The sequence below is a fragment of the Hippocampus bargibanti genome, linkage group LG05 (assembly GCF_051943395.1).
Source record: "Hippocampus bargibanti isolate YZ-2025 linkage group LG05, ASM5194339v1, whole genome shotgun sequence".
Lineage (NCBI taxonomy): Eukaryota > Metazoa > Chordata > Actinopteri > Syngnathiformes > Syngnathidae > Hippocampus > Hippocampus bargibanti.
Window position 1 is genome coordinate 14,389,203 of NC_142738.1, and position 12,468 is coordinate 14,401,670.

At 43.7% G+C, this 12,468-nt stretch overlaps 1 protein-coding gene across 3 annotated transcripts in view; it reads left to right on the forward strand.

The window, feature by feature from the left end:
- The window catches only part of LOC148898029 (inosine-5'-monophosphate dehydrogenase 1b-like), a 30,821-nt gene extending 18,436 nt beyond the window's left edge, over positions 1 to 12,385 (forward strand). The window contains exons 11-16 of one of the 3 annotated variants that reach the window (XM_088996809.1): positions 6,320 to 6,463; positions 7,990 to 8,131; positions 8,238 to 8,381; positions 8,783 to 8,866; positions 9,092 to 9,108; positions 9,849 to 12,385. In XM_088996809.1, the coding sequence (XP_088852935.1) occupies positions 6,320 to 6,463; positions 7,990 to 8,131; positions 8,238 to 8,381; positions 8,783 to 8,866; positions 9,092 to 9,108; positions 9,849 to 9,937 (620 nt within the window). In that variant the 3' untranslated portion in view covers positions 9,938 to 12,385. Of the gene's footprint in view, positions 1 to 6,319; positions 6,464 to 7,989; positions 8,142 to 8,237; positions 8,382 to 8,782; positions 8,867 to 9,091; positions 9,109 to 9,848 lie in introns of those variants that run through there. The other 2 variants (XM_088996810.1, XM_088996811.1) reach the window with 2 other exon arrangements.
- The last annotated feature ends 83 nt before the right edge of the window (positions 12,386 to 12,468 follow it).

Sequence of the window (12,468 nt, forward strand, 5' to 3'; positions counted from 1 at the left end):
TCAGTCTGTATCTGGAAGTCCCACAGGATTTTTGCTCGGTCATTCTCCACCACCTTGGGAGGTGTTTCCCATTTTGACCTTGGGGTTTCCAGTCCATACTCCGCACAGATGTTTCGGTAGACTATGCCAGCCACCTGGTTATGGCGCTCCATGTAGGCTTTCCCTGCCAGCATCTTACACCCTGCAGTTACGTGTTGGATTGTCTCAGGTGCCTCTTTGCACAACCTACACCTTGGGTCTTGTCTGGTGTGGTATATCCCTGCCTCTATGGCTCTGGTGTTCAGGGCCTGCTCTTGGGCAGCCAGGATGAGTGCCTCTGTGCTGTCCTTTAGGCCAGCCCTCTCTAGCCACTGATAGGACTTCTTGAAATCAGCCACTTCTGCTATGGTTCGGTGGTACATCCCGTGTAGGGGCTTTTCCTCCCATGATTGTCCCTCTTCCAGCACCTCATCCTCTGTTCCCCATTGACTGAGACATTCTCTGAGTACATCATCCGTTGGAGCCTTCTCTTTGATGTATTCATGGAGCTTGGATGTTTCATCCTGGACAGTGGCTCTCACACTCACTAGTCCCCGGCCTCCTTCCTTACGGCTTGTGTACAGTCTCAGGGTGCTGGACTTGGGATGGAACCCTCCGTGCATGGTGAGGAGTTTTCGGGTCTTAACATCCGTGGTCTGAATCTCTTCCTTTGGCCACCTTATTATTCCTGCAGGGTATCTGATCACTGGCAGGGCATAGCTGTTTATTGCCCGGGTCTTGTTCTTGCCATTGAGCTGGCTTCTGAGGACTTGCCTCACCCGCTGGAGGTATTTGGTCGTAGCCGCTTTCCTTGTTGCTAATTCGAGGTTGCCATTGGCCTGTGGTATACCGAGGTACTTGTAGCTGTTTTCAATGTCTGCTATTGTTCCTTCAGGGAGTGAGACCCCTTCAGTGTGAACTACCTTGCCCCTCTTAGTCACCATCCGACTACATTTCTCCAGCCCGAATGACATTCCGATATCACTGCTGTAGATCCTGGTTGTGTGGATCAGGGAGTCTATGTCCCTTTCGCTCTTAGCATACAGCTTGATGTCATCCATGTAGAGGAGGTGACTGATCGTAGCTCCATTTCTGAGGCGGTATCCATAGCCTGTCTTGGCGATTATCTGGCTGAGGGGGTTCAGTCCTATGCAGAACAGCAGTGGGGAGAGTGCATCACCTTGGTATATGCCACATTTGATGGACACTTGCGTTAGTGGCTTGCCATTGGCTTCAAGTGTGGTTTTCCACATCCTCATCGAGTTTGCAACGAAGGCTCTCAGGGTCCTGTTGACCTTATACAACTCCAAGCATTCATTGATCCATGTGTGTGGCATCGAGTCATATGCTTTCTTGTAATCAATCCAGGCTGTGCACAGGTTGGTATGTCGGGACCTGCAGTCTTGAGCGACTGTTCTGTCAACCAGCAGCTGATGTTTGGCACCTCTAGTATCTCTACTAATGCCTTTCTGTGCTTTGCTCATGTATTGATCCATGTGTCCACTTATCTTAGCCGCAATGATGCCTGACATGAGCTTCCATGTTGTGGAGAGACAGGTTATTGGCCGATAGTTGGAAGGAACTGCACCCTTTGAGGAATCCTTCATGATCAGGATTGTTCGCCCTTCGGTTAGCCATCCTGGGTGAGTCCCATCCATCAGCAGCTGGTTCATTTGTGCTGCTAGGCGCTCGTGGAGAGCTGTGAGTTTCTTTAGCCAGTAGGTGTGGACCATATCCGGGCCTGGTGCCGTCCAGTTTTTCATACCTGAGACTCTTCCTTGTATATCTGCCGCTGTGATGGTAACTGGGTTCTGTTCAGGGAGGTTGCTGTGCTCCTCTTTCAGAGTCACCAGCCATTGTGCACTGCTGTTATGTGCGACCTCCTTCTCCCATATGCCTTTCCAGTATCTTTCAGTTTCCAGCCTTGGAGGGTCTGCTCTGCTGTTAGAACCCTGCCACTGAGCGTACACTTTCGCAGGTTGTGTTGCGAACAGCCCGTTTATTCTTCTGGCCTCATTCTCTTTCGTGTACCTCTTTAGGCGACTGGCCAAGGCCTGGAGCCTTTGTTTGGCAGTTTCGAGTGCTTCAGGTATGGTTATCTGCATGTACCTCTTGGGTATTGGCCTTTTATTCACACCTCTCTGGGTCTCCGTCAATTGACTCACATCTTTCCGAGCCGCCTTGATCTTGGCCTCCAACCGTCTTTTCCATGGTGGGTAATGAATCTCGTGGCTCTCATGGTTGCTCTTGTAGCCAAGCATGTCTAGGATCACTGATGCTGAGGTGTATATCAGCTCATTGGTTTCCGTGATCGTTCCGGTCGGGATCGTACTCAGTGCTGCATTCACAGTTTCCATGAGACTTTCAGGTGGTACTTCACATAGCTGTTGTAATCGGTGCCTTCGTTGCCCAGTTTTCATTCTTGCCATGATCTTATCTCTCAGGTCATTTGCTGCCTCGCTCAGCATTTCATTTATTGGGGCTGGCTTCCCAATCTCATTATTCATTGGGGCTTGCCTCCCAATCTCTGGTTGATATATATATATATATATATATATATATATATATATATATATATATATATATATATATATATATATATATATATATATATATAAATCCTCGTCTCACCCACCATGGGTGGTGTCTGTCCCCCATTTCAGCTCGGGTCCTCTACCAGAGGCCAGGAAGCTTGGGGGTTCTGCGCAGTATCCGTGCTGTTCCCAGCACTGCGCTTTTCTGGACCGAGATGTCCGATGTTGTTCCCGGGATCTGTTGCAACCACTCGTCGAGTTTGGGGGTCACTGCCCCGAGTGCTCTGACCACTACAGGCACGACTGTGACCTTTACCTTCCAGGCTCTCTCCAGCTCCTCTCTGAGCCCTTGGTATTTCTCCATTTTCTCATGTTCCTTCTTTCTGATGTTTCCATCACTCGGGACCGCTACATCCACGACAACGGCTTTCCTTTCCCCTTTATCTATGAGCACGATATCTGGTTGGTTGGCCATTACCATCTTGTCAGTCTGTATCTGGAAGTCCCACAGGATCTTTGCTCGGTCATTCTCCACCACCTTGGGAGGTGTTTCCCATTTTGACCTTGGGGTTTCCAGTCCATACTCCGCACAGATGTTTCGGTAGACTATGCCAGCCACCTGGTTATGGCGCTCCATGTAGGCTTTCCCTGCCAGCATCTTACACCCTGCAGTTATGTGTTGGATTGTCTCAGGTGCCTCTTTGCACAACCTACACCTTGGGTCTTGTCTGGTGTGGTATATCCCTGCCTCGATGGCTCTGGTGTTCAGGGCCTGCTCTTGGGCAGCCAGGATGAGTGCCTCTGTGCTGTCCTTTAGGCCAGCCCTCTCTAGCCACTGATAGGACTTCAATCAATCAATCAGAATACCTTTATTCGTCCCACAATGGGGAAATTTGCAGTCCACAGCAGCAATTGAAAAGGGATGGGATTGGGGTGGGGTGAAAGGATAGAAAACAAGATATTCTAACCATAACAAAATAAAAATGTCAACTGTATACTGTGCAAATGTAAATGTGCAAAACCGTTCCATAAGAGAAAAAAACTGTACATAGTGCAGAATCAAGAAATGCATTTTGATATTTTGCAACAACCCATATTTACAAGTGTCCAGTTTTTTTTTTCACATGTGATCATTGAGAATTGTTCTTCTTGAGATCAGCCACTTCTGCTATGGTTCAGTGGTACATCCCGTGTAGGGGCTTTTCCTCCCATGATTGTCCCTCATCCAGCACCTCATCCTCTGTTCCCCATTGTCTGAGACATTCTCTGAGTACATCATCTGTTGGAGCCTTCTCTTTGATGTATTCATGGAGCTTGGATGTTTCATCCTGGACAGTGGCTCTCACACTCACTAGTCCCCGGCCTCCTTCCTTACGGCTTGTGTACAGTCTCAGGGTGCTGGACTTGGGATGGAACCCTCCATGCATGGTGAGGACTTTTCGGGTCTTAACATTCATGGTCTGGATCTCTTCCTTAGGCCACCTTAATATTCCTGCAGGGTATCTGATCACTGGCAGGGCATAACTGTTTATTGCCCAGGTCTTTTTCTTGCCATTGAGCTGGCTTCTGAAGACTTGCCTCACCCGCTGGAGGTATTTGGTCGTAGCCGCTTTCCTTGTTGCTAGTTCGAGGTTGCCATTGGCCTGTGGTATACCAAGGTACTTGTAGCTGTTTTCAATGTCTGCTATTGTTCCTTCAGGGAGTGAGACCCCTTCAGTGTGGACTACCTTGCCCCTCTTAGTTATCATCCGACTACATTTTTCCAGCCCGAATGACATTCCGATATCACTGCTGTAGATCCTGGTTGGGTGGATCAGGGAGTCTATGTCCCTTTCACTCTTAGCATACAGCTTTATGTCATCCATGTAGAGGAGGTGACTGATCCTAGCTCCATTTCTGAGGCGGTATCCATAGCCTGTCTTGGCGATTATCTGGCTGAGGGGGTTCAGTCCTATGCAGAACAGCAGTGGGGAGAGTGCATCACCTTGATATATGCCACATTTGATGGACACTTGCGTTAGTGGCTTGCCATTGGCTTCAAGTGTGGTTTTCCACATCCTCATCGAGTTTGCAACGAAGGCTCTCAGGGTCCTGTTGACCTTATACAACTCCAAGGATTCAGTGATCCATGTGTGTGGTATCGAGTCATATGCTTTCTTGTAATCAATCCAGGCTGTGCACAGGTTGGTATGTCGGGACCTTCAGTCTTGAGCGACTGTTCTGTCAACCAGCAGCTGATGTTTGACACCTCTAATTTCTCTACTAATGCCTTTCTGTGCTTTGCTCATGTATTGATCCATGTGTCCACTTATCTTAGCCGCAATGATGCCTGACATGAGCTTCCATGTTGTGGAGAGACAGGTTATTGGCCGATAGTTGGAAGGAACTGCACCCTTTGAGGTATCCTTCATGATCAGGATTGTTCGCCCTTCGGTTAGCCATCCTGGGTGAGTCCCATCATTCAGCAACTGGTTCATTTGTGCTGCTAGGCGCTCGTGGAGAGCTGTGAGTTTCTTTAGCCAGTAGGTGTGGACCATATCCGGGCCTGGTGCCGTCCAGTTTTTCATACCTGAGACTCTTTCTTGTATATCTGCCGCTGTGATGGTAACTGGGTTCTGTTCAGGGAGGTTGCTGTGCTCCTCTTTCAGAGTCACCAGCCATTGCGCACTGCTGTTACGTGCGACCTCCTTCTCCCATATGCCTTTCCAGTATCTTTCAGTTTCCAGCCTTGGAGGGTCTGCTCCGCTCTTAGAACCCTGCCACTGAGCGTACACTTTCGTAGGTTGTGTTGCGAACAGCCTGTTTATTCTTCTGGCCTCATTCTCTTTCGTGTACCTCTTTAGGCGACCGGACAAGGCCTGGAGCCTTTGTTTGGCAGTTTCGAGTGCTTCAGGTATGGTTATCTGCATGTACCTCTTGGGTATTGGCCTTTTATTCACACCTCTATGGGTCTCCGTCAATTGACTCACATCTTTCCGAGCCGCCTTGATCTTAGCCTCCAACCGTCTTTTCCATGGTGGGTAATGAATCTCGTGGCTCTCATGGTTGCTCTTGTAGCCAAGCATCTCTAGGATCACTGATGCTGAGGCGTATATCAGCTCATTGGTTTCCGTGATCGTTCCGGTCGGGATCGTTCTCAGTGCTGCATTCACAGTTTCCATGAGACTTTCAGGTGGTACTTCACAGAGCCGTTGTAATCGGTTTCTTAGTTGCCCAGTTTTCATTCTTGCCATGATCTTATCTCTCAGGTCTGTTGCTGCCTCGCTCAGCATTTCATTCATTGGGGCTGGCTTCCCAATTTCATCATTCATTGGGGTTTGCCTCCCAATCTCTGGTTGAACGTCCCTGGGGCCCTTCACCTCGGAATTTGTGTTGTACCTCATCAATCTAAAGTTGTGATAGCAATTGCCGTTTGTGGATATTGGAACGCTGAGCTACTAGTTGTTTCGTGGTCAACCGTGACTGTGGGTTTTGAAGTAACCATTCAGCCCCCATTCTCCGCATGTAACCCCTCTGACTAGGGTTGCTTGAGTAGTAGCATTCCAACAGTGCCATGTTATCGCACCTTCAAAAAAGTACAGATAACGGCTGAAGAAACCTTTTCATCGATGGGCCACTCCTGTTCGACTGAGAGCTTACACAGACATATATATATATATATATATATATATATCAATCCTTTAAAAATCCACCATCACAGATGACAGACTTTAATGGCAAGGTATGTTTTTGAAACATTGATTGCTATTTTATTTTTGGCCTCACAGTGATGGCTTGCGGGCGGCCCCAAGGCACATCTGTGTACAAGGTTGCAGAATACGCCCGTCGTTTTGGAGTGCCTGTAATTGCTGACGGGGGCATTCAAACTGTCGGGCATGTGGTCAAAGCACTAGCTCTGGGAGCATCAACAGGTGAGATATAAAGTTAATCCATCCATCCATTATCTGATCTGCTTTTGCTCATGAGTGCCGCGGGCACATTCGAGTCTATCCCTGCTGTATTTGAATAGTGCTCCCCTGAAATGTTTGCCAATTTAGAATTTGCGATTCAACTTCGGTTCCTTTAGATTGTATTGTATTGGGTGAGTCTTGATAAGTCTTGCAGTGGAAAACATTACATTTCACAGCAGCAAAGTGTTAAGGGAATTCGATACACAAACACATTTTACACACACACATCATTTTATTTTCTGCGCGTTTTATTTTCTCTGACTTCCGTTTTCTACTTGTACTTCCGGTCATGGCATCACGTCCTGCTGGTCTTTATAAAAGCTCTCCCAAACAGCTCTTCTTTCTTCTCCCCTTAGGCTGCCTGCCCCCCTGGGGGTCGGCAGTTACATTTTATGCCATCCCAAAGATTAAAGAATTGTTTTGTTCTTACTTTTGATTCCTGCTTCATTAATAATGATCCTAAGACAAAGTGATAAAAGTAAGATGAAAGTAAAGTAAGAAGTAGAAAAACAAAATACAGGACCTGCTGTCAAGGCAGCCACTCTTGCGGCACCATCTTAAAAAATAAAATAAGCACTAAAAAGACACTGCTAGTAATTCAATCTTAAGCACTTTCTGAAACCTCTTTGTTGTATGAAGCACTTCTAGTTGAAAGAGAAGAGATCAGCGCGTCCTTTTCACCAGTGGATCAAAGACATACGTCATGGTGGAATGTGCATGTCTACTGCAAGCTAAACGTTGACAGCAAACACGAATCTGTAGCATCCATTGACCAAAAGAGATTGTCTCATATGTCCAATCCCACGTAAATCCGTTTCAATTCTAACCTGCGACTGTTCCACATACGCAATCAACCAGCCGCAGACCGTCCAACAACACCGACCTTTCAGCTGAACAAAGCGGGGCTGTGAAAATGCTACCCATTACAGGCACACAAAACCACAATCATCCCAGCTGTCCAGCGATATTCCTCCCAATCGAAAACAGTGCTGGCATATTCATGCTGCCAAAAAGGTGCAACCGCTCAGCAGAGTCTCTTCCTTGATGAATGTCGTGGCCAAAAATGCTGAAAAACAATCTGTTCCACACGACGCACAACAACTAAAAGCAATGAGTTAGTTTTTGTAGAAAACCGACAGGGGCATGGGGTGTACATGTGAACTTTACAAAGAAAGGCCAGTAGGGGGAATCGAATACACAACCTCTGTATTGTGAATAGACGTGCTGACCAGTCCGCCACTGTTCCATTGACATGGGTTTAAATTTTCAATATAGGTTGTCCCCATTAAGGTGCTAGAGCCTTCCCCAACTGGATGACATCCTGAACTAGTCGTTAGGAACATTCTAGCCATTTAATTAGGTATACTCGCACAGTCAAGTGGACTCGAACAAGAAGTTTGCGTTTATGGTGACAATCCTGTTCTGATCAATATTGTAAAAGGGCTGTTGCTTTGACTATTTTTGTTACTGCTGTTTTCTGTCGTCAGTGATGATGGGCTCACTGCTTGCGGCGACCACCGAGGCTCCGGGTGAATATTTCTTTTCTGATGGGGTACGTTTGAAAAAGTACAGAGGAATGGGCTCCTTGGATGCCATGGAGAAAAACAGCAGTCAGAAACGTTACTTCAGGTAAGCCAAGGTGGGCCAATGGCTGACTTTTGCTTTCTTGCTTCCCATCATTGTTGCTTGATGCTATTCATTTCCATGAATAACTATTTTTTTTGTGTGTGTCCAGTGAGGGTGACAAGGTGAAAGTGGCTCAAGGTGTATCAGGCTCAGTACAAGACAAAGGTTCCATTCAGAAATTTGTGCCGTACCTCATTGCTGGCATTCAACATGGTTGCCAGGATATCGGAGCTAAGAGCCTGTCAATTTTACGGTAAGAAACCAACTGCTTCTACAAAATTACTCGGTAATCACAATGCCACAATCACCGGTGAGCCAAATTTAGAACAAGTATGTGGTCTATTTATGTCTTTGAGGTCTGCCTGCCGCATGTGGGCTCCATATTGCTGAGAAATAACAACACTTGGCTCCACAATGGGGTTGAAATGCAAAAAGTCTTGCTCACGCAGACAGTGGATAAAATGTATTTAGTTATTTAATATCACACTTGCGTGGCCATCCAGATGTACCCGAAATCCAAAAATTGGTAAACTAGTACAGACTCAAAGTCTGTTTTGCCTTTCATGGCCCACTTGAACGTCAACGATTGGAAACAAGGAAAACATTCCCATCTGTTGGATGAAGTTTGGTACTGCCCAACTTTTTTCATCCCAGGTCAATGATGTATTCTGGAGAATTGAAGTTCGAGAAGAGAACAATGTCTGCTCAAATGGAGGGCGGAGTCCATGGCCTTCACTCGTAAGTATTTTAAAAAACCTTTGCCCGCAAAAGTGTCATTTTCTATTGCACGATGTGCATCAGTGGTCCAATTTGAATGGTGATCTGTCTGTGGCGTTCTGGCAGACCCCTACTAATCCTCCCTTATTTTGAGCTCACTTTATTCAGTCCTATCATTACATGCAATGGCCATGAAACATCATACTGTTTTCTCTCTTCCTCTTCTCATTCATGCTGTCATATTAGTTATTCTTTTGTACCATGTAAGTATATCCATGCAGCTTTTTCTCCATCATCTTGCACAATGCATGGTCTGTTTTTCACTGTTCTACTCACCAATGCAATGCACAGTGTTTCCCAACATTTATTGAGCCAAAGCATGTATTTTCTCCCACCACAACACCAAACAATTATATATATATTATTATATAGTATATATACAGTATTCAGGATCCGTTTTTGCCCAGCAGCTCTGTTATTTGCCAGAAAATATTTTCTAAATATTCTCGCCAATGCTTTTCATTAATGTATAACAACTATTACAGTGCTTTGAAGCCATCTGGTGGCCCACAAGTCATTTTTTTCCAGCCACAGCTTTGTTTAAAAATAAGTTATTGGACGCCATCTTATGGCATCTATGGACAATAACAAAATAACAAATATTTTAGTGCTGGCAGGAACAAGCAGGGGTTCACTGTTGTAATTTTAAACCTTTTACGAAACAGAAAGCAATTCAAGCAACAGGTGGATACAGAGAAAAATTGGAACGTCTGCCATCTCGTGGAAGACAATTGATGTATCCTGGCTGTCTCTCCTGATCGCTGACATACAATATGGATGAACAAATATACACTATTTGTTGTATTTGAATTCTGATTTTTATGCGAAATTGGATCACTTTCCATGGCACAGTAGTTGGGAATCACGTGTGTGACATACAGTGAAATTATGTCATCACCATCAGAGAACATTTACATTTTCACCCATTTTTCATCACTTGCAGTTATGAGAAGCGACTTTACTGAGGCCGGCGGAAAGGGAAATACCCGCTCGGGACCAGATGTTCCCGCCCCAGCCCTGCTGAGCAGATGAACGACGCACACATGAACTGGCCGTCAAAGGCTCTCCTTCATGTTTCATAATAACTATCTTCTTTCTAAACATCATGTACCGCTTTGTTTCTCTCATGACCTTTTGATCAATTCTTAAAGTACAAACAGACATTGGTGAAATAGTTTTGCGACCTAATTTTTTCCTCGTCATGTTTGGGTTTTCATATTTTGTAAATGTGTGTCCCACTGTACAAAGCTTGAACATAGTCTTCTTTCAAAACATTAAGTACTACACCTGGACCAGGACTGGGCAAGCTGTGACCTGGCGGCACATCAGGCACGCCGTTTTGTTCAATGCAGCCCACAAAGCATTTACCGGTACAAAATGCTGAGTTCTGTTTTGCTTGACTTTAATTCCCCCCTTACCCCATAAAGGATTGGTCAGTTAAAATTTATTTATCGATGATTCATTCATTCATTGATTTTATTCAATAGTTAGAATATAAATAAATAAAAATACATCATCATTCAAATTAAACTATTTTATTGATTGCATAGATTTCATTTTTTGTCAATGACAGAAGCCACATTAAAAATTACCATCCCTCCATGACAAATTCATCTTTTTCTATGTCTTGCATTCCTACCGGCATTTCACAAATACCTTTGGTGCATTACCGTCACAAGTAAATGTATAGTCATGGAGGATGTAGTCATTGAAACGAACGTGTGTTTAATCACTTACATAGTTTCTACCACAACAAACATTTACTATTTATGGAGAATAAAGGCAAATTAACCAACCATGATTCTGCATTGGGCTAAAATGTGATGCAGGACTCTTGATAAGGTAAAATATTTTAACATGTAAAACAATTAGAGATGGAAGTGTCGTCCAACTGGGATTTCTTTGTTTTCGCCCGGATGATAAGCGATGGGGATTTGGGGTGCCAGTTCAAGCTGTCATTTTGAAATAGTATTCAAGTTGAATCTGAGTATAAATCGCAAATCGGAATAAACAAAATATAACAAACAAACAGTGCCATTTGTACAATAAAAAACACAATCAAATGAAAATTTCCCATCCCTGGTACACACATTCCACTGCAATCAATAACTTGATACTGTGTGGCAATAAAAGTAAAATTATAAGAATGCTATTATTTTCAAATTGATTTTCCAACCTACTCTTCAATGATCGTATGAATGTATCTAATGAAGTGTCCACTGACCGTTTATGACCTCGAAATTCTGGCACACAAAAAGGAAGTATTTTTTACTTTGAAAATGCAACTTTCTTTTTATTAATGAAAAAAAAACACCACAAAACATAGTTTATTGGAAAACTTCTTTCATTTGCTCACTATTGAAGAAAAACGAACATTGCACATTGTTGAATGACCATCGGATTTGCACTGTTCAATTCAGGGTCTTTTCTTCCAACGGTCGGATGTAACTTTTTCTAAAATGTCTGGTGTACTCTTTATATAAAATGCCTATTATAATAGAAGGACCAAGAGAACAAATTTGTACAAATGTGGAATTGTGTATTTGCTGCATATGCTGCAAAATGGACTGGCTTTAGTGCGTGTGTGCATGTGTGTGTGTGTGCGTGTGTATGTGTGAGACTGCTGGAATGTGCAATTTTTTTCATCTTCATCTTTATTAAGTTCATAGAGTTGCTTGTTCTGTAGCCACTAGAGGACATAAGCCAGTGTCCTCTTGTGCCCGTCGTCCCAAGCTTGGATAAAAACAGAGGGTTGTGTCAGGAAGGGCATCCGACATAAAAGCTTGGCCAAAACAAACATGCAAATTAAACTTCCGAAGATGGAGGACACTGAGTTGCTGTGGCGACCCCTTGAAGGGTAAAGCCGAAAAGAAAAGACAAAAACAAGAAGACAGTAAATAGAGGAAAACACTAACTGACAAAAAAACTATTACCGGTATTCCAAAACTTGATTTCCTTTGACACTGTAAGGAAGTGATAATTAAAAAAATATTACAAAATTGGGAGTGTAATCATGCATTGCATTATATAAAAATTGTTGATTTTATATATAAAAATGAGGTCAGTATGATTTACACATTTCTCTGACAATATTAATCAAAACTGAGAATTGCTACTACTCTTGTATTTAATTACAGTAAATTGCAGAAGTGTACCTAATTGTATGTCCAATGAATGTTACCACGATGACAAACATTATTGTCATTGAATTCAAAATCAAACTGTCATCCTAAGACAAGAGGATCTGTAGATTGCCCTTTTCATGCAGTGATTAGTGTGATTCAGTTATTCCAGAAATCTTCTCTTCAATCTTTTAAATATATACAATAGAAAATAAGTTAAGCCCTATCTTGTGCAGACACTACGTAAATGCACCTCAATAAATTAGAATGTGGTTTAAAATTATTTTAGTGGTCCAAATTAAATAAAGTCAAACTTAACATGATGTTTTATTAAACATAAATGGAAAAAACATATTTTCAGGACCAGACATTGAAAAAAAAGAAAACTAATGTTGATTGCTGTGTAACTGGAGGGTATATTGTCATTGGTTGTCATAACAA